Source organism: Vulpes lagopus, chromosome 13, assembly GCF_018345385.1.
Source record: "Vulpes lagopus strain Blue_001 chromosome 13, ASM1834538v1, whole genome shotgun sequence".
NCBI lineage: Eukaryota > Metazoa > Chordata > Mammalia > Carnivora > Canidae > Vulpes > Vulpes lagopus.
The window spans coordinates 4,802,000-4,824,185 of NC_054836.1; the positions used below are offsets into that span (position 1 = coordinate 4,802,000).

At 41.0% G+C, this 22,186-nt stretch overlaps 1 protein-coding gene and 1 non-coding gene across 2 annotated transcripts; both read right to left on the minus strand.

The window, feature by feature from the left end:
• Window positions 1-311: 311 nt before the first annotated feature.
• ZC3HC1 (zinc finger C3HC-type containing 1) lies at window positions 312-21,415 on the minus strand. Its single transcript, XM_041727274.1, has 10 exons — window positions 21,130-21,415; window positions 19,495-19,606; window positions 15,396-15,546; window positions 14,763-14,846; window positions 9,093-9,220; window positions 5,975-6,129; window positions 4,101-4,344; window positions 3,543-3,755; window positions 2,873-3,079; window positions 312-761 (listed from the first exon to the last, which is right to left on the minus strand). Exons 1-10 carry the CDS (start codon window positions 21,273-21,275, stop codon window positions 693-695), a joined length of 1,509 nt encoding a protein of 502 aa, XP_041583208.1. The 5' UTR covers window positions 21,276-21,415; the 3' UTR covers window positions 312-692.
• Window positions 19,284-19,356, minus strand: TRNAM-CAU. The gene has a single exon. It is a non-coding gene; the product is annotated as a tRNA-Met (tRNA).
• Window positions 21,416-22,186: the final 771 nt, after the last annotated feature.

A 22,186-nucleotide genomic window follows, 5' to 3' on the forward strand; every position in this document is an offset into this window, starting at 1 on the left:
TATTTATTCATGAGAGACAGAGAGAGAGAAAGAGGCAGAGACACAGGCAGAGGGAGAAGCAGGCTCCATGCAGGGAGCCTGATGTGGGATTCGATCCTGGGTCTCCAGGATCACGCCCTGGGCCAAAGGCAGGCACTAAACCACTGAGCCACCCAGGGATCCCTCATGCTTTCTCTCTCTCAAATAAATCTTTTTAAAAATAAAACAAAAATAAAATAAAATTTTGATTTTGCTTAGTGCTCCACTGAAGTTTTCTGAGGGTCTGCCTTATTTATAAACATCAGCCCTGGAGGCAAGAAGGAACACAGCTCTCCAGCAGTAAGAATATTCACAAATATTTTATTAATACATATCATCATATTCCCAGTATACAAGAGCCCTTGAGACACTGCCCAGTACGGAAAGACATTAAATGTGCTCAGGGCCTTGGTCTTCTGTCTGGTTGAAGTGACCCCACACTCTTTTAATAGGACCACATGTGTTGTACCTCACCTGTCCACACTCCCACATGGAAACAGGCTTCCCTTCAGTCAGATGCAGAGAGTGACACTCACTGCCTTTTGCAAGGATGATGGCTTCTGATAGTTATACCAGAATGGAAAAAACTTGGCATCAGCTGACCACAAAGAAATTCAGACTTCATTTCCCAAAGTCAATCATTCTGCTTCTCTCCGGGAAGGGCTAGAATGTCTTCAGGATGAGCATAAAGATTCCCACTGCCGGAATATTCGGAATACCTTCCTGGATTTCTCAGAGAGACTCTATAGGTAAAAGAGCTCATTATTAGAGATTAAATTCTTTTATAGAGATGAATGATGGGGTAATAACAGCTTTAAGGGTTGGTCTGAAAATTTCTCCCATGGTGATCTAAATAGGTCTAGGATTGAGAGAAACTAGTTAATTTTATATTACTACTTTATATCATATATATAATATACACCTAACACCAGACTAAAAATCAAGATAGCCTGTGTTCTACAGTTAGACTACTGCTAACACACTCTGACCCTCTCAAACGCAGCTCATGTCCTCGCTCCACGTATCTGCATCTGTCCTAACCTTGTTGTGTCAGGCTGACACTACTGACCCACCATTAATGGGGCACATATGTTGCACTGGTTTCCATTAGTGATGCTGAATGGGCCCTAGTTCATTATTTCTTGTGAACAAGGATTCACATTTACATGATGCCTCACTGGGGTTAATAGTATAAACCAAGACCAAAGGGTAAAACAAAGTTAATGACTCTTTAAACTATGACCCTGGCCTTCTCAGCTTCATTTTTAGCCAGCAGAGCTAATAATAGGAAGACTCTCATTGCCACTTGATCGTGCCTATGAAGTGATCTGAGATTCTGAGAAATGGTGTTACAGGGAGACAAAGCAATTTACTGAAAGATAAAAGTTCTCAGTGAATCAGAACACTTGGTTCTCTCTGACTTTGAGAGTCACAGTGAAGAGCACAGGGTCTCAGTGAGAATATAAATAATAATCTAGCAGATAATCGATAAAGTTGCCTCCAGCTTCTGACATCAGAAGATATGTCTTCTTATCCTCTTTGTTGGGTGAATGTTTCAAAAAAATAAAAGTCCCGGGGTAGGGGGTTGGGAAGAAATGTGAGCTCTTATTAATGATGGAGGGGAATTTACTGAACATACTGACAAAGTTAAAAGAAACTTAAGTTGAGAAAAATAACTTTCTTCTAACATCAATATCTTTGGTCCAGTCTTATTAAACTCTGAATTGCCCAGTCATTGCAGCTATGGAAAGGTTAAACATAAAACCAAAAAGCATCTCAAGTCCTGGAACCCAGGGTCAATTATGAGGCCAACTTCTCCCACTACAAATACAAAACAAAACAAAAAAACCACCAAACAAAAACCCCCACAAAAACCTGTAGGATTTCTTGTTCGTAAGACAGTGACAGAGGTCAGTCAATAAGACTCTGTTTCATAAAGATCTAGGCAGAGAAGATACATGCAGACATTTGTCTTTAGATAGCTTTACATATTTTTAAAAGTTTTTTAAATTGGAAAGATATAGCTTTTTTTTTCCTGTGGAAAAACTTTGGGAAGCCTTCATTTATGTTATTTACCAAGGGTACAAATGTACAGTCTTAGGCTTTTAGCACAGTTATATTCTTCTCCAGTAGAATCCCACAAACCTGGGAGTGCTTCTTATAAACAGCTATTGGCATGTATTATTTTACTTTGCCCTTGGAGGACACAGGGCTCAGAAATTATTCTATTCATACCACACTATAAGGCAAATTTGGGAATGAACCAACAAAAGAAAGATAACCCAGTTGCCATGATTCCTTCAAGTCCACACTCCTATCACTTCCACCCTTTACACAGAGTAAACAATTGACTTGTTTTCTCAGCTGTCATGATGGATTTGCATCAGCCCACATTTTGTAAATAGCAGCAAGCATGACTGCAATGGCTAGCTGAGGCAAAGTAATGTGCCACCGTGAGGAACGAAACTAATTCTGGGGTCAGAGTACAGTGCTCCAGACAGCTAACTGACCAGGCTCCAAATGCAAGTGACAGCAACTGATAGAAAAAGCAGCTGTTCTGCAACAAGAGGCCGGAGCAGCTGCCTCTCCATCTATTTCTGTTTTTGTACTTCTCTGCTTTGAGTCATTTTAGTTGAGAAGACAAAGAATTTACAATAATTTTAGGGAAGGCCAAATGCTAAGCTACAGGAAGACTGAATCAGTTCCATGTCGATTCTCTAGGACGAAACCTGATTCTGTCTAACTTGACTTCTGAAAGCTGAGGGCAGGCAGGGTGCTAATTATAGCACCAGCCTCTGTTCCTTATCCCATAAACAACAAGTGCTGCACACACACAGGCAGTGGCTTATCTCACCATGGAGTCTGTTTCAGCTGGCTGGTTGGACTGCTTGTGGGCCAAGAGGATGTTCAGCACAGCCTTCCAGCCTGGCTCTGTAGAGATACTGGCATCTGTCTCCGTTCCACCATGCTCCCTGGTTTCCTTGCCAAGTGTCACATTTACCCAAGGGCACCAGTCTCTATGCTGAGAGGTGGGGTCAAAGCAGCTTCTGGAAGATGTGTCCTGAGAGGAAGAAGAGAAACAGTGTTGATGAAGGGCAGATGCCATATCAATTCAGGAAGGCACTGCTATGAGTTGTCCAGTCCAGAATCTCTCAACTGCCCACGTCTCCAGTTGGATGTTCTCCTTTAAACACTGTCTATGTTGTGGCTGCTCTCTTTATGAATACTTTCATTCCCTTCATGTTAAAACAATAGCGCCTGATCAGGTCTGTCCCCCTTACCTCACTGCCATCCCCACATGCCTGAAATACTACCTCTCCAGAATCCATTCCAAAGAAATAAAGGACAAACCTCTTAAATTTTTTTCCCTTTGGATACCCAGCTGTCCCATCTTGAAACTTACTCACATTGTCTACTTCTAGCCACAGGACCTGGGAAGGGGTCAGGCCTGCTTCTCTGTTTGACCCAGTGAGGGCCTGGTGTGCTGCCTGTGCTCAGTAACTTCTACACACAGATGGACTCACTGAGCTGCTAGAAGAGCAGAGGCGAGCTCGTTTGGCTCTCCGGAGAGGACTAGACGGCACTTCCAGGCCACTACTGTCTCCTGTTCCCATACTTCGGGTCACAGGACGGGTTCTGGTGGTGGGGCTAGCGGCCTCTGGCTCAGAACGGTCAACAGGACTGGAAGAGTCCCAGCTCCGAGTTCGGGAGACAATGGGACCTGGGCTCCTTTCAGCCTGAAAGGAAGAAGAGGTAACAGAAGTACAACAACAATATAAATGACAATGGTCAGAAGAAATATTTCTAGAAGCAAGTGAAAGCTAATTCTTTACAATTAAGTCTAAGAATTTACTTTCTGAACTATTGACATAACTAAACTCTTCAAAAAATGATAGATTTTTATACAAAATCATGAATTTAGCTTCTGTAATGCAACTGGCAAATAAAAACACAGTATTCTGATCAATGTAGTCAGAAGAGAAGCTTACCTGCCTAAAGTAATTTTCAACTTTTCCACCACACTTTTGGCAAAAATGCTGCTTTTGAAAAGGTCATCCCAAGCAAGTTGATTAAGTTTATACCTGCTCTGAGCCAGGAGAACATGTGGCATCCTGGCTCCGAGTCATCATCCTCCGAGGAGACTCAGGCACAAGAGGGAAGCGCTCTGGCCGTCCCTCAGGGCCTGGGATGGGGGAGCTGGTCAGGCCAAAGGATGCATCCAGGTCGGTCATGGATGACTCAATCTGCTGGAAGCCCCAGAGCCCCACCTTCCTCATACACTGTGAACACGTTATTAGGGAGAGCTGCATGGGTTCCAAAGAAGAACTAGGCAGGAACAGAAAAGAGAGTTTTCTCAAAGAGTAACATTTCCAAGGGATCAAGTGAAATTATTTGTGAGACAGTTTTATCTTATCAAACAAATCTCTGGAACAGTCCAGTGGACTGGGAATCATGTCATCTCAGGGCCCTGTCCTGTGATCTCAGGACCCCAACTCCATTCTCTCTCATAAAGTTCCTGTAGAAAGATTAAAGGGTTGGATGCCTGGGTGGCTCAGTTGGTTGGATGTCTGCCTTCGGCTCAGGTCATGATCCCAGAGTCCTAGGATCGAGCCCCACATTGGGCTCTCTGCTTGGCAAGGAGCCTCATTCTCCTTCTCCCTTTGTCTGCTGCTGCCTCCTGCTTGTGTTCTCTGTCAAATAAATAAATAAAATCTTAAAAAAAAAAAAAAAAGTAAATCTAGATTGGTTCTAACAGTTTTCTTTTCTTTTCCTTCCTTTCCAGATTTTATTTTTTTGTAATCTCTACACCTAATGTGGAGCTTGAACTCACAACCCTAAGAGTCAATGCTCCCCGGACTGAGCCAGCCAGGTGCCCCAGTTCCAATAGTTTTCTCTCAGAGGGAGTTTATGCCAAATTGAGAAGCTAGAATGGAAATACCAATATGGGGGCTTGACTCCAACTGGTATTTCCTTTGGTAGGTTTTATGAATTCAACTGATGTTTTTTCATCTCTTTCTTTCTTTCTTTTTTTTTTTTTTTTTTTAAAGATTTATTTATTTATGATAGAGAGAGAGGCAGAGACACAGGAGGAGGGAGAAGCAGGCTCCATGCCGGGAGCCCCATGCAGGACTCGATCCCAAGACTCCAGGATCGCGCCCTGGGCCAAAGGCAGGCGCTAAACCGCTGAGCCACCCAGGGATCCCCATTTTTTTTACTTTCTATAAACAGAAAGGAGTTGCACTGTTTACAGGAGCATGAACTCGCAGCTGGGAAGTGATAGTAAAAACAAAACAAAACAAAAAAAACTCGGGCGCCTGGGTTGCTTAGTCCGCTGGGCATCTGCCTTTGGCTCAGGTCATGATCCTGGAGTCCTGGGATCAAGTCCCACGTCTGGATCCTTGCTCAGCAAGGAGCCTGCTTCTTTCTCTCCCTCTGTCTGCTGCTGCCCCTGCTTATGCTGTCAAATAAATGAATAATATCTTAAAAATAAATTAAACAAAACCAAAACCAAAACTAAAATTCAGGTGTGTCCAGCAATTCCTGAGTTCTAACTCTGGTTTTGTTAGATTCTTACCATCCCCTCACCATTCTCTCAGGTTTTCTTTCTTTTTTTTAGAGACTGATTGATTGATTTGAGAGAGAGAGGGAGAGAGAGAGAGCACGAACAAGCACACATGCACAAGCAGGGAGAGGCAGAGGAGAGGGAGAAGCAGGCTTCCCGCTGAGCAGGGAACCTGATGCAGGGCTTGATCCTAGGACCCCGGGATCATGACCTGAGCCAAAAGCATCTGCTTGCTTAATCAACTGAGCCACCCAGGCACCCCTCCCTCAAATTTTCCTTGTCTGTTTTTCTGACAGGAAATACCCTGAGATCTCCAAATGCTATTAGTGACTGATGTGGACCAGTGTGTGATCGTGTCAGAGTTCTCATTTTCCTGCAAATTCAGTGACTAACCTACAAGCCCAGCCACACACAGAGAGAACACATGCAGTGACATGGACTTGGATGTCTGAGCCTAATTTGCTTGTAGTTTTTCTCTCTTCAGTTCGGCAATCAAGTTCATCTTCAAGCAAGTGCAGAAGAAGACTGATCTTGTCTTCTGTCAAACACTACAAAAGAATCAAGGTAACAAACTGAAATTTCCAACCACAAAAATCACATACGAGGATGTATCTAGAGGTACAAGGCAAAAGTCATGAAAGAATTGCCAAACATGAAGACAATTCTCTTCATTATGGAAGGCTTAATTCTGAAACTGCAGTAAGGTTTTACATAGAAGCTTTCTGAATTGCCCTGGATCTGCTGATTGAGGAAAGTGGCAATTTTCCTAGAGCTACCAAATCTTTTCTTAGTTTTAATTTGTTTTCTTTTTTTTTTTTTAATAAAGATTTTATTTATTTATTCATGAGAGAGAGATAGAGAGAGGCAGAGGGAGAAGCAGGCTCCATGCAGGGAGCCCAACATGAGACTCGATCCCGGGTCTCCAGGATCACGCCCTGGGACGAAGGCAGGCACTCAACCACTGAGCCACCCAGGGATCCCCTTAATTTGTTTTCAACTTACCAATTACAGATTTTCTCTAAAACTTACACACTTCAAAACCCAAATAACGAAAACAGATTACTATTCGTATCTTAACCTGACACTGAATTTATTTCTTAAAAGAACAAGAGAACTTGTCACAGTCTTTATTTTTATTCTAAGAATAAGGTAGTGATAAAGTGAACAAAAAAGCTGCCTTGGCTAGGGATGAGGGACATTTAAAATAGGCACAGAGCTGGGGCACCTGGGTGGCTCAATTGGCTGAATGTCCAACTCTTAGTTTCACCCTGGGGAATGATCCTGGGGACATGAGATCGAGCCTGGTATTGTTTTGTTGTTGTTGTTTTTTAATGATACTGAACCTCCCTTCCTCCCTCCCTCCCTCCCTTTTTTCTTTTCTTTTCTTTTCTTTTCTTTTCTTTTTTCTCTCTCTCTTTCTCTTTCAAAAGATTTTTATGTATTTATCCATGAGAGACACAGAAAGAGAAGCAGAGACACATGCAGAGGGAGAAGCAGGTTTCTCACAGGGAGCCTGATGTGGGACTTGATCCCCCAACTCCAGGATCACACCCTAAGCCAAAGGCAGATGCTCAACCACTGAGCCACCCAGGCATCCCCTGGTATTGGGTTCTGTGCTCAGCTCGGGAGTCTGCTTAAGACTTTCTTTCCCTCGGAGGCTTAAGGCAGAGTACCATCACCTCAGGCTTCTCCATTCTGTCTTCCTCAGCTGCCCCTGTCCTCTCCCTCAGAATTTGCATTCTCTGCCTCTTTTCCCCCCCTTCTTTGGATGGGGGGTTCCTAGAACAGTGCCTGGCACATAACAGGCGCTCAATAAATACTTGTCGTTTGTTGAATGTCTCCTCTCTTCCACTCTGGGAAACCTAGATTTCTTCTGTTTTGGGTGACTCTGTATTTTCTTTAGGTGTCCACTTTTCCCATTTGTGCAGTTGATATTTCCCTTTGTTTTTTAAGGTTATTCTCCGAGAAGCTGGTCTCGTTAGATCCCATTTAGAACATGTGCTGAAAACATCGCCACCATCCTAAGCCCATGTGGTAGCCCAGGGGAAAGGAAACCAAGCTACCTCATAGCAGTAGAGGTACATATCAAGAAGGTAGGGTTTTCTATTCTAGAGCAGTTTTAGAGAGGGATATCTAGGCTCTTGAAGACCAAATCCAGGAATTTTTCTGCTTCTCTCAGCTTCAGGGGAGATGTTGACAGTATTATATCTATTTTTAATCTTCTCAAGCTCTGTCCTGAGCTGTTTCTTTTGTAGGGGTCTGCGCCACTTTGAGTGGGATCCTTCCCTCCTACATAAACTGCTTCGCATGTTGGATTTCTTCCTTTTCCCCTGGGGAAAGAGGGACTAGCCTTGATCCCTAAAGTCTCTGGAAAGGCTCCCTCCCACTCCCCACTTTTTCTTAACAAAACTCCAGCTCTGCTGTGTACATATGGAAAAGTGTGTATTGCCACCTAAATCATTTGAGTCATTCTTCCAGAGGGGACAAGGAGACCCTCCACCTTTTGGCAACACCTCAGCTCTTCCTTCTGCTATTCCCTTTCCCCACACACCCTTGATTTTTTTGTCCTGTCCTACATTTCAAATTTCTACTTTGCGTTGAACTTGCTTTTTTTTCATATTGAAAAGATACCATTGCCCCAAGAGCCAAAAATAAATGAAAACTGGAAAAAAAAAAAAAAAAAAAAAAAAGACTTTCTCTCCCTCTCCCTTTGCCCCTCCCATGTTTTCTTTCTAAAATAAATAAATACATCTTAAATAAATAAAGTAAAATAGGCACAGAGGTCAAACTTTGGTTAAAATCTAAACAGCCTCTCAACTAGAAGAAGCAAAATAATAGCTTCTATTTTCTTATAATAAAGCTTGTCTTTGGAGTCTCTACAGGGTGATGAAATGGGACATCAGATATTCAGCTTTGAAGTACAGATGCCCCAGTGCATTTCTAATTTCTATTCACAGGGGAGAGGGAGTTTATAATTTCTCCTGTAGTACTTTCTTTGGGAAATGAATATTTGACCATATGAAGTAAAATTTGTTTCTTTTTTTAAAGATTTATTTATTTATTTATTTATTTATTTATTTATTCATGAGAGAGAGAGAGAGAGAGAGAGAGAGAGAGAAGCAGAGACATAGGCAGAATGAGAAGCAGGCTCCATGCAAGAAGCCTGACGTGGGACTCGATCTTGGGTCTCCAGGATCACACCCTGGGCGGAAGGCAGGCACTAAACCGCTGAGCCACCCAAGGATCCCCTCAAATTTCATTTCTTCTGTTAAATAAGTAATAAATCAAGATAAAATTGGATGTATGCCATTTAAAGAATCATATCTAGAAGTTTCAATGGAACCCATTATTTAAACTCTGATGCCCTTTTGATGGAAACTGGAAGAGGTCAGTTGAGGGACAACTAGTTCTCTCCATAGCAATCTTAATCCTCTGTCATGTAAAGAAATACTTTATGTACAAATGGTAGTGACAACTGAAGGCCACTGTAGGCTAGCCAAGAAGAACTCACCATAGTTTTCAAGTCCTCTGGCCTCAGGGAAGGAAGCTGGAGGTCCAAGTGACAAAGGCTTTGAAAACGATCTAGGAATTCACTAACAAGAACAGCAGGCTCATCCAATGGCAACATCCCAAATCGATCTGTGGACAAAGTACACTGCAAGGTCATATTGATGCAAATTGTAAAAAATACAAAATGCGTATAAAACAACGTGGGATAGGTACTGATAAAATATTTGAAGGTATTAAGAATTACTGACTTTTTTTGATGGGGCTATGATGATATTTTCCTGATAGTATTCAAAAAAGAAGATTCTTAAGAAGGGTTTCTCAGGAGTAGTCAGCTGAATTTAAAGACCAACGACAGTGTGTAAAAGCAAAGGCCCTAAGGATGGCACAGGTGGGGAACTCTAAATAGGTTCACAGGATTGGAACACAGTGTGCCTATAGGGAAAGGGAGTACGAGATGGGCTAAAGTGTAAAGAGTAACTAGCCACAACTTTACTAATGTATGTGATGAGAAATTACTGAAAGATTTTTTTTAAGGGAGTGATATTACAGAAAATATGCATTAGAATAGAGATTGTAAGGGGTCAGTTGGGATGTCAAAAAATAAGCTTAACAGATATTAAATGATTTCTTTAAAGGATTAAAAACAAGGATTTCATTTACTTATTTGAGAGAGCGAGTGAGTGCCCAGCACACATGCATGCACAAGCAGAGGCAAGGGCAGGCAGAGGGAAAAGCAGGCTCCCTGATGCCGGCCAATCCTCCTGGTATCATGGCCACGCCCTCAGCTGAAGGCAGATGCCTAACTAACTGGGCCACCCAGGCACCCTTGAAGGGTGGTTTTTTTTTTTTTTTTTTTTTTTTTAAGATTTTATGTATTTTACAGAGAGCATGTGCGTGCAAGCACAAGCAGGGGGAGCAGCAGAAGGAGAGGGAGAAGCAGGGAACCCGACGTGGGGCTCGATCCTGGGACCCTGGGATCATGACCTGAGCTGAAGGCCAATGCTTAACCAAATGAGTCAACCAGGTGCCCCCATTAAAATGATTTGAGGTAGGGATGCCTGGGTGGCTCAGTGGTTAAGCATCTGCCTTTGGCTCAGGGGTGATCCCGGGATCAAGTCCCACATCGAGCTCCCTGCGAGGAGCCTGCTTCTCCCTCTGTCTATGTCTCTGCCTCTCTCTCTGTGTCTCTCATGAATAAATAAATAAAATCTTTAAAAATAAATTAAAGTGATTTAAGGTAATAATCCCTGTTAGGTACTAGTGGCAGAGGGATGGAGAGAAAGATCATCAATGTTATAAAACTCTTCATGATCAATAAAATCTCCTATTGTAAGAAATATAGGGCAAAGTAATATACAGCGCTAAATTAGGAAAATGAAAATAAACCTATGATTTTTTTTTTAAAGATTTTATTTATTTATTCATGAGAGACACACACAGAGAGAGAGGTAGAGACACAGGCAGAGGGAGAAGCAGGCTCCATGCAGGGAGCCTGACATGGGACTCGATCCCAGGTCTCCAGGATCACGCACCCTGGGCCAAAGGTGGCACTAAACTGCTGAGACACCCGGACTGCCCTAAACCCATGATGTTAAATAGAAATCTAGCCGTGACAGTTTCACGAGCACACAAATAACCTCAAAACTTACCTAACAGTACACTTAATATGTGCAGTTTATTTTATGCCAGTTACTACTCAATCATAAGGCTGCTTAAAAAAATTTTTTTTTAAATCTCTTTTCCAGTTTTGTTATTACGAGGTACAAAAGCAGTAAAAATAGCACTTTGTTCACCATTTATTGTATCATTAGCAACCACATTTTGGTCTCTAATTTATTTTATTTTATTTTTTAATTTTATTTATTTATGATAGTCACACAGAGAGAAAGAGAGAGGCAGAGACACAGGCAGAGGGAGAAGCAGGCTCCATGCACCGGGAGCCCGACGTGGGACTCGGTCCTGGGTCTCTGGGATCGCGCCCTGGGTCAAAGGCAGGCGTCAAACCGCTATGCCACCCAGGGATCCCTGGTCTCTAATTTAGTAAATATTATCAAACTATGAAAAGTTGTTGCAAGTAATCATATATGCCAAAACACACGCCAACAATTTAAAAAGATGCATCATTTTACTAGAAAAGTCCAATATAGGGATCCCTGGGTGGCGCAGCGGTTTGGCGCCTGCCTTTGGCCCAGGGCGCGATCCTGGAGACCCGGGATCGAGTCCCACATCGGGCTCCCAGTGCATGGAGCCTGCTTCTCCCTCTGCCTGTGTCTCTGCCTCTCTCTCTCTCTCACTGTGTGCCTATCATAAATAAATAAAATTAAATTAAAAAAAAAAAAAGAAAGAAAAGAAAAGTCCAATATAAAAAAACTAAAATGAACAAAAAAAGTATAGATTTTTAAAAATCAAGTAAAGGGGTGCCAAGGTGGCTCAGTTGGTTGAGTGTCCCATCTCTTGGTTTCAGCTCAGGTCATGATCTCAGGGTTGTGAGATCCAGCCTCACATTGTGCTCCCTGCTCAGCGTGGAACCTGCCTTGAGTCTTTTCTGCTTCTTCTCCCCCCACACCCTCCAATCAATCCATCAATCAATCAATAAAGTGAGGTTTAACAATAACGTTTGGTCTGATTCCTACAGTCTGAAGAAAATACTAGTAAATATTGATAAAGGCAAAAGAGCAAACAGAAGAAATTAAACCCACCATGAAAATATTTTAACATAAGTTAAAATATATGTTTTATAATTAATACATGGATTTTGTCTATTTCAGTGTTTGATATGTTCAAAATAATCAGTCTAGCAAATTAATAATTATAAATTAAAATGTTTAAAGAGATTTAATTTAGTTGGTAAATTTCAGAAAAAAATTACTTTCAAAATTGTATCTATCAGATACGCTTAATAAATGTAAGCATTAAAATAGAAATAGTTGCGGGGGGGGGGGGAGAAAAAAAAAAAAGAAATAGTTGCAGGTGTTCCTCTCTTCACACTAAAGTCTCTGGAATGTGAAAGAACCAAACCAAGGAATGGTATAATTGAAAGGTCACATTTGAGATCTATTTAGGAGGCAGAATGGATAGGACTGGGTGGTGAGGATATGGAAAGGAAGCTAAAGTGACTTCCAGGTTTCTTGCTAGGAGAACTAGGGGGGAGGTCAGTACCATTTAAGATGGAGAAAATATAAGAAGAGAAGTAAGTTTTAGTATAAAACAAAGACTTCAGTTTTGTATATATTGAATTCCAGGTACCTACAGCAAGATACAACACGAAAACGTTTAGAAGGTAGTTGAAAATGAGTCAAGCTCAAAAGAAAAGTCTGGATAGGAGTTAGAGGTCTATAAGTAGATGGACCAAGAAACCAGAGTCTAGTTATAAGAGTCGGAACCCCAGCAGGGTCCTGGGCAGATCCTGAAAACCTGGACTTGGTACACTGAGAGAAACATTCACATCCTCATGGGCCGGAGTTCAGTTGTACTACACAGTGAAATAACTAGGCCAACAGCAAAAACTCCTTGTTACATGTCATCTTCACTTAAAAATGTTTTTCCTTAACAGTCCCTTTCTGTCGCCCCATCATTATCAGTAAATGGTACTCTATGGACACTTTCAATCTCTTTTTTCCTCTTAGTGGTTCGTGGAATATCCCCAGTCATCAGTGACCCTGGAATTGGCCTGAGCTGTCCTATTGAAATAAAAACTACACCCACATGGCACTAATCTGGTCAGGTATGAAGTTCTGTACCTAGTCTTGGTAAGCCCTCCAGAGGGTTCTGCTTTGGAGCCTAGTTAGCAGAATACGCCTATGTGATCAGTAAAATATATAATTTATTTTATTTATTTATTTTCTAAAGATTTTATTTATTTATTTGAGAGACAGCATGTGAGAGGTAGAGAGAGGCAGAGGCAGAGGGAGAAGCAAGCTCCCCACTCAGCAGGGAGCCTGATGCAGGGCCCAATCCCAGGACCCTGGGATCATGATTTGAGCCGAAGGCAGACACTTAACCAACTAAGTCACCCAGGTACCCCAAAATATTTATTTATTTTAAAAAAGGTTTATTTATTTGAGAGAGAGAGACAGAGACATCATAGTGAGGAGGGGCAGAGGGAGATCCGAGAATCTTAAGCAGACTCTGCACTGAGTGCTGAGCCTGACCTGGGGCTTGATATCACCACCCTGAGATCACAACCTGAGCTGAAACCAAAAGTTCAATGCTCAACCAACTGCATCATCCAAGTGCCCAGCCAGTAAATAAAATACTTAAAAAATGGCACTTCCTGGGGCACCTGGGTGGCTCAGTCAGTTTAGTGTCTATCTTTTGATTCAGCTCAGGTCATGATCTCTGGGTCATGGGATTGAGCTCCACATCAGGATCGGTACTCAGTGGAGAGTCTGCTTGAAGATTTTCTCCCTCTGCCCCTCTCCCCCCTTTTGGACAATTTCTCTCTCTCTGAAATGGGTAAATAAGGGTGCCTGGGTGGCTAAGTCAGTTAAGCATCTGCCTTCAGTTCAGGCCATGATCACAGAGTCCCAAGATCAAGCCCTACATCAGGCTTCCCGCACAGCAGGGAGTCTGCTTCTCCCTCTGACCCTCCTTTGTCTTGTGCTCTCTCTCAAATAAATAAATAAAATATAAAAAAAATAAAATAAAATGGGCAAATAAATTAAAAAAAAATCCCACTTGTTACTACATTCTGGGCTTTTTGTGTACACAAACATTTAAAGGCAAAGAGCCTTTAAGAGTACAGATACAACTAAAAATAAAAGATACAAAAATATTAGTAATGCATCTTAATATTTTTCACAAAACAAGTTCTAAATCAAGATCCTAAGATCAATAACAAAGGAGGTATCATCATGTATCTTATAAGGCAGGGCATTCTAGAGTGTGAGGCTTCATAAAACTCTTGTGTCTCTTAGCCTAAGTATAAATTTTGGAACCATATAGAAAACATACCCTGCTGTTAGTTTCACAGAATACATAGTCAGGTTCACTTTAAAGTAGCTTAGTTCTAAAAAAAAAAAAATTAAAATAATAAATAAAATAAAATAAAAATAAAAAAGTAATGACTGAAGTTAATAACTAGAATGAAGACAATCAAAATGCACCTGATTCAAGAGAGTGCGCCCTGTCAAGGCCTTTATACAAGCAGTCTTTGGCTTCAATGCTGTTACAATGTGTCATTTCACTGTGATAAGCTTTTGTAATCACTCTCATCTGGCTTCCTGTGAGTTGGCTTGAGCATTAGAACCCCATTTAACTGCCACCGTTAGTGTACCAAAGGAAGCCTGGGGAGAACATGGGACTGCTTGTTACGGTGGGAAAAGCAATTAGAAATCTGATAAAACCATAGTTTTGCCTCCTCACCAGTTGGTTTTAAGATCTCTGATTCTGTTTCCTCACCCCAAAAACTGCGTTGATAATCTACTTCCCAGGGTCCCTGTGAGGATTAAACGGGATAACGTATGCATGGCTAAGCTGTTGGCATGTCAAATACCCTTAATAAAGTTAAGTAATAACCTAACAGGTAGATGAATGTAAATTCTCCTTGAAAAGCACAAAGAGAAAGGAAGGAAAGAAACTTCAAAGACTAGATTTTCACAAAGAAATAGACAATACTAGAAATGCAATAACCAAGGAGAGACGGTAAATGGGAAATCTTGGAAATAAGTACCTGGGGAGGGGCTGTCTGGCCAGAAACAGAACTTTTCATGGGCAGTGCACAAGGCCTTCTTCAGCTCGGCACATCGGTCCTTATCTGAAACCCACACAGGGAGCAATGCCTTAGAAAACATTATGTAGATTCAAAATTGAATGGTCAAGAACCTTTAAGAGTATGCACAGAATTAAAAATAAAAACAACCAAGATAATTTAAAAAGATATAAAAATATTAGCAACTACATCATCTTAATATTTTTCACTAAACAAGTTCTAAATCATGATTCTAGGATCAATAACAAAGGAGACAGTAGGTATTTTATAAGGCAGGGCATTCCAAAACACAAGGCTTCATCAAAGAGCTGTCTCTTTGTCTAAGTATACATTTTTAGAACCATAGTGTAAACATACCCTGTTGTTAGATTCCCAGAATGCATTAAGTCAGGTTCAGTCTAAAGTAGTTTAGTTGTTTTTTTTTTTTAAATAGTAACTGAAGCTAATAATTATAGATGAAAATGATCACAAATTCACTTTGCTATATATAATAGTATGCATTCTTTGATCAAACACATGACTTGTCTTTTTAGAAAAACTAGTCTAAAACATCTTTGAATATGGAGGAAAATATAATTTGTACTTTATACTTACATCGGTCAAAATCAAAAGCTGGTTGCAAACTGGCACAGAGAAAAGCCTGACAGCTGGAGCACTTGAGCATATCACATTCAACTGTGACCCAGCCATATTTTGCACAGACAAGTGGAGACAGCTCGGCGGGCTTACCTGCCCATTTCAGAGAGTATTCATGTTAAGGAAAACAAGGCTGCAAGTATATTAAAATGAGTAAGTAAAAAATAAATGAGTAAGTCATAAATTAAAACTTTTAACTTATTCTTTTACAGTTACATTAAGAAGAAAAGCAGTAAGAAAAATTTGGAAAACTCTTTTTTTTCTTTTTAAATATTTTATTTATTTGGTAGAGAGAGAGCACAAGCAGAGGGAGAGAGAGAAGCAGGCTCTCTGCTGAGCAGGGAGCCTAATGTGGGGCTTGATCTCAAGACACTGGGATTATGACCCGAGCCAAAGGCAGGCACTTAACAGACTGAGCCCCCCAGGTGCCCCTGAAAAGCTATTTTTAAAGCACACATACTTTACACAATAATGAAAAGTCATCTGAGTAATAACCAAAGGGGAAAAAATTATGAACTTCTCTACAAAGCCCTGTGTATTTTATGTTTAAAATGTGTAAGTGAGTATGCCTGAGTGGCTCAGTGGTTGAGCTTCTGTCTTCGGCTCAGGGCATGATCCTGGAGTTCCTCCCCACGGGGAGCCTGCTTCTCCCTCTGTCTATATCTCTGCCTCTCTCTCTCTGTGTTTCTCATGAATGGATAAATAAAATCTTTAAAATAAATAAAAATAAAATACTTAAGTTATTATTGGTTGTGGGGGCAAATATAGAAGGCTCACTTTCACTTATTGTGAAATACTAAAGATTAAGAGCACTAGTAAAAGCACAGAGATATGCCTAAGCAATAACAAGCAGAAATGTTTCCTGCCACGCATCTGTGCTCTCCTATTGTACCATATCTACTTTTACATTTTAAAGAATAGTCAGTAAAATTAATAGTATTCTTCATTATTCCCCTGCCTAAAATTTGATCTGTACTAATGTGTATATCTAGACTATGTGTCTTAAATAGGCTAACAGCACACAGGAATCTCTCTAAATATGTGCTTGGGAAAATGTCCTAAAACATTTACTAATCTTTAATATTCAACACTTAGTTTTTTATATTTTACCTAAAGAGCTTTTTTTTACAGAATACACATACACATAAAACATGAAAGAAGATGCTGGAAAGTTCTATATTTTTATAAGGGATATGGTAATTTGAAAACATTCCAATATCAGCAAAAGAGGGCCTAATGGCTAGAAAATGGAATTTAGTTATAAACATTAAAGGAGCTGGCATTATCTAAATTATAGGAATGGGGGGGGGGCCTGAGTGGCTCAGTCGGTTGAAGGTCTAACTCTTGATCTCTCAGCTTGCGTCTGGATCTCAGGGTTGTAAGTTCAAGCCCTGTACTGAGCTCCATATTGGGTGTGGAGTCTACTTAAAAAAAAGTAAATAAAATAAAAATAAATAAAAGTAATAGAATCACTTAGTAGCTAAGTTAAATAAATGTCATATCCAAAGCAGTGATCAATTTATATCCAATGAAAACAAAAAAGAACCAAAGAAAACAGTTCTAAATACTGCAGCATAATCAGGAATTAGTCTAAGGAGTAGCAGTAGAAAGGACAGTTAAAATAAAATTCCTCTTCCTGAGCAATTTATTCCTTTTTTATTTTTATTTATTTATTTATTTATTTATTTATTTATTTATTTATTTATTTAATTTATTTTTATTTTTATTTATTTATGATAGTCACCCACAGAAAGAGAGAGAGACAGAGACATAGGCAGAGGGAGAAGCAGGCTCCATGCACCGGGAGCCCGACGTGGGACTCGATCCCGGGTCTCTAGGATCGCGCCCTGGGCCAAAGGCAGGCGCTAAACCACTGTGCCACCCAGGGATCCCATGAGCAATTTATTCCTAAAGCTACTAGGTGGTAAGCAAGGAGGAGGACAGCCAGGAGGGTGAGGGGAAGCAGCTCAGTGCTAGGTGTCAGAACCCAAGTTGGGGAAAAAGGGGCTGCTCACCTTGAAGTGCTGAAGCCAAGTAAGGTATAAAGAACATCACCATGGAGCCCCAGTCACAAATCAGGGATAACTGGAGTACCAAAATATATCATGATAGTAATGGATTATATAATCAATGAATAAAAAAGCAGCCCTTGCTATCAATAAATTACTACTTAATTACTAAAATTTGATGAGGAATGGGATATTTGCATAGTTTCAAAGCACTTCTGCACAAAACACTTTTTAATTTACAAAGGAAGAAGAGAGTTACTTTACAATGGAAAAAAGATGGGCAGACATTCCTTTAATCAAGTGATCAAAGGAACCTTGCCAGGAAAGGAATAAATCAAAATTATTATGCCATCTGAAAAGCTGCAGTGAGAACACAGCACCATTCTGTGATGCTCCTACACTACCTGAATCCAACCCTAAGGAAATATCATACAGATGTGAATTGACATACATTGTACAAAACAACTGGCCTATGATCTCCAAAAGTATCACAATCATGAAATTCAAAGAAAAACAGGAATCTCAACTGAATCCTTTTGCTATAAAGAATATTATTAAAATGATTAGACTCTGAGGGTTAGACAGTAATAATTTATTAGGCGAAATTTCCTGATTTTGATTGTTGTATTGCAGTTATGTAGGAAAAAGTCCTTGTTTGTAGGAAATATTTGGGGGTAATGAGGTATCACTTTGACAACTTATTTATAAGTGGCTCAAAAAGGAAGTTCTTTGTAACCTGTGCAACCTTTCTCTAAGTCTATAATTGTTTTATATTTTTAAAAAAATCACTCTACTGAATAGAAAAGGGCAAAAGTGATGGAACATCACCTCTGAGATTAGGTCACAAACAGTCTAGCTTTTATCTTGTTCCCTTTTATTCGCTCACTCTGATGGAAACCAGTTGTCTGTGTGGAGAGGCCCATGTTGTAAGGAATGTAGGGAGGTCTCCAGCCAAGAGCCACTAGAGACCTGAAGCCCTCAATTCAACAGTCACGTGAGTGAGCTTGGAAGTGCATCTTTTCCTAGTGCAGCCTGGAGATGGTTGCAGGTCAGCTGTCACCTGGATTGCAGTCTGTGAGAGACCCTAAGCCAGAGGACTCAACTAAGCCACACCTACATTCCTGACCCATACAAACTGTGACATAAATGTTGTTGTTTGTAAGCCACTAAATTGTAGTGTAATTCATTATGCAATAATAGATAATTAATATACACAGGGAAATCTAAAGACAGGAAGTGTACTTTGCACAGTCTCAAAAAACATTAGGTTTGGGTACCAACAGCCTTACACTGTAATCCTGGCTCTACCATTTGCTAGCAGGTTGATCAGAGGCAAGTCAGATAACCTACCTGAAACTGCTTCCTCTTCTGTAAATGAGTATAATAATAATAATAATAATAATAACAGTAATACCTATTTTCATAGGTTTAAAGTGAAGATCAAATGTAATAATATATGTGAAAGCAGACTACATATAAGCATTAGTTATTATTTCTTCTCCTCTTAAGCTCTTAGTGTTTTCTTCTGTGAAAAGAAAAGGTCAGGTCATCTCAAATATCCCTTTGAGGAATAACATTTTTTTAAAAAAAGATTTTATTTATTTATTCATGAGAGACACAGAAAGAGAGGCAGAGACACAGGCAGAGGGAGAAGCAGGCTCCATGCAGGGAGCCCGACGCAGGACTCCATCTCTGGAATCTGGGATCACGCCCTGAGCCAAAGGAAGATGCTCAGCTGCTGAGCTACCCAGGCATCCTGAGGAATAACATTTTATGATGCTAATTTTCTTATAAAATTTCTTACCAATTCTTCTTTTTCAATCTTAACCAGGCTCCATGCCTGAAATGGGACTTGAACTCATGACCCTGAGATTATGAATCACATGCTCTACCAACTGAGCCAGCCAGGCACCTCTTACCAAGTTTAATTCTTTTTTTTTTTTTTTCCAAGTTTAATTCTTAAATTAAAGCATCAGAGTAAGTGGAGGAATAACAGTTCCAAGAGCAGGCAGAAAGTGCAGTTCACATGACCTAATAAAAAAGGATATAGAAAATGTTTCCACTCTGCTAAAGAAGGCTTCTTTACTTGTAGATTCCAATGGCGGCTGTTCTGCTTGGGGTGACCCATTAACTGACTGGAATGTGGCAGATGTGTCCTTCCTAAAATAAAGTGGCAGAACTCTTGGTAATCCTTTCACAGCATCACTTTGCCCAAACATCTTTATCTCACCTCTTGGCACATCATAGCATCAATCATGCAATGCTGGATTTTAACCTTTCTAAAAATCATTTCAGCTATGTCATTCCTTTGCTTAAAATTGTCAATGGTTTCATAATACTTACTAAATAGAATCCAAATTCTTCAGTCTGGCATTCAAATCTCTTTACAGTTTGGCTATACTTAAATTTCAAATAATTTCTACCTCCAGAGTGCTCCACTAATTCTATATACCAGCAAACTGTTGTAGCTTACTGTTCTCCAACAGCATTTTATGCAACTTTAGTAGACACAACACTGGACTCAAGGCTTCTATGCACTATGCAATTTGAAACACCTTAGAAATTTAACTCTTTTAACACAGAGATAAATAATTTTGATATTTCTACCTGGGTCTGACTCTTGATACCCACTCTCCCAGAAAAGAACTAATTAAAAAATTCAAATCAAAGTAGAAATCTTTAGGCAATTTCATGAAAAAAATTCAGGGAGAAAAAAAAAAAACCAACAAAACAATTATCTTATTTTTGGTGAAAGGCATTTCAACAGTGCCTGAGAGGAGTAGAGAAAGGAACTGCTGAGGACAAAAGTCATTTTAATAAAAATAGGGTGACACTAGCTATTATAACTCAAAAGAAATAAACTCATTCTAAGAATCTTTCTGAGAATCAGAGAGCCTCAGGGAGGTGTGCTTCTTGAAAGAAATTGAGAGGATCCATAAACCTGAATGAGTTAAAAGTGACTTTTTTTTTTTTTAACTTACTTAACCTCTAATTGAAATTTAGCATTTCCTTCAATTATGAATGAAGGTATTAAAAACCCCACAAAATATAGCATCAGCAGTACCTGTGAATTTGTCACCAATGGAAATCAGATTTTGTCACCAACATTATGGTTGTTGCACATGTTTTGAAATACCACTTATGTTCAGAAGTATGGTGGATAATAGAATTACTAGATGTTACTTAACTCTTTAATAAAATGAAGCATGTTACTGCCTCCCTTTTTTCTTTTACTATCTTGATAGCTGCATTCCAATATAATTGTTTTTTTATAATCCTATGTAATTTATGCGCTTAAAAATATTCTGAGAAAAAAATATTCTGAGAAGAGGGTTCATAGGCTTTACGAGGCTGCCAAAGTCTAAGGCTCAAAAAAAGGTCAAGAAACCCAACTAAGAGATGTCAGGTGCATATTGTTAGCGGTCCTCTTTTTTTTTTCCTCTTCCCCCCCAAAACCTGTCTTGTGGCAAAATTCCACGGGTGGTGTGGAATCCAGTATATCCCCATAATATTAAAGCCAAGTAAACGCAGTAAACCCATTCTCCTTCAAAACCCAGGAGGTAGCCAATGCCACCAACCAAGGTGCCGACCCAGGGGATCCCCCCACTCCCCGCCCAGGCCCGCGCTCCCCAAACCCCCTCCAATCCGCCGGTGCGGGACCCAGGGTGGACTCCTGAACTTACGCTTCGGCGCCTCCCTCTTCCGGGGCAATCCCCTCATCTATCAGCTGCCGGACTTTTTGAGGAGTCCCTTCTGGGGAGCGAACAACCGCACCCCAAGTCTTTTCAACCCCCGAGGCAAACGCTTGCCCCTCACTGGGCGCCGCCATCTTGGTCCGTTGCCGAGTTGCTTCCCCGCGGGTCTGAAGGCTCAGGAACTTCCGTTCTGCGGGGTGAAGGTCCTCCTCTGGAGGCGCGGTCCCGCGCGTTTGCCCACGCGACTCGCAGAATCCGGCCGCGGGGCCCACCCGGTCGTGGCCATCTTAGAACGAGGTAAACCCTCATTTTAGAACGAGTTAAACCACCATGGGAGGCCCCGGTATTTAAACCTAGACTCCCTGTTTCCTTTACGCACGAGCACGTTTGGGCCGATAAGGGGTTTTTAGAGCGCCGTTTCTCTGAATTCGATAGGGCCCAGGGGCCACGTTTAGTCTTACAGTAATTAACTGGAATGGCCCTCCTAAGTCACATCTTTTTACAAGTGAAGAGATGGCGACCGTCCCTTGAGAGTACATGATCTAGAAGCTTTCTTGGAAACCGCGTTACGGGTGGGGTTAGAAGTCCGTGGCACTCGGCATCACCGAACAGCCTCCCTCCCTCCCTCCTTTGTCCGGTGTGTGGAGCGCGCCCTGCCGACGCCGTGCTGGGCTGGGCTGGGCTGGGCTGGGCTGGGCGCTCGCAGTGACGGCAGTGGACGGAGACCCATGTTAGGGGAACAGGACCGCAAACAAATACATGTTCCTATAGTTTTGAGCTTAGGATCAGGAGTGCCCTGGAAGGGACGCCGGGGTGGCTCGGTGGTTGAGCGTCTGCCTTTGGCTCAGGTTGTGATCCCGGGGCCCTGGGATCAAGCAGGTAGCCTGCTTCTCCCTCCGCCTCTCCCTGTGTGTCTCTCATGAATAAATACATAAAATCTTAAAAAAAGGAAAAAAGTGCCCCAAAGAGGTACTGAGTATACACAGGGAGGGCCTAATTTAGTCTGCAAGTTTTGCCAGACTTCCAGGTGCTGGAGCTAGAATGG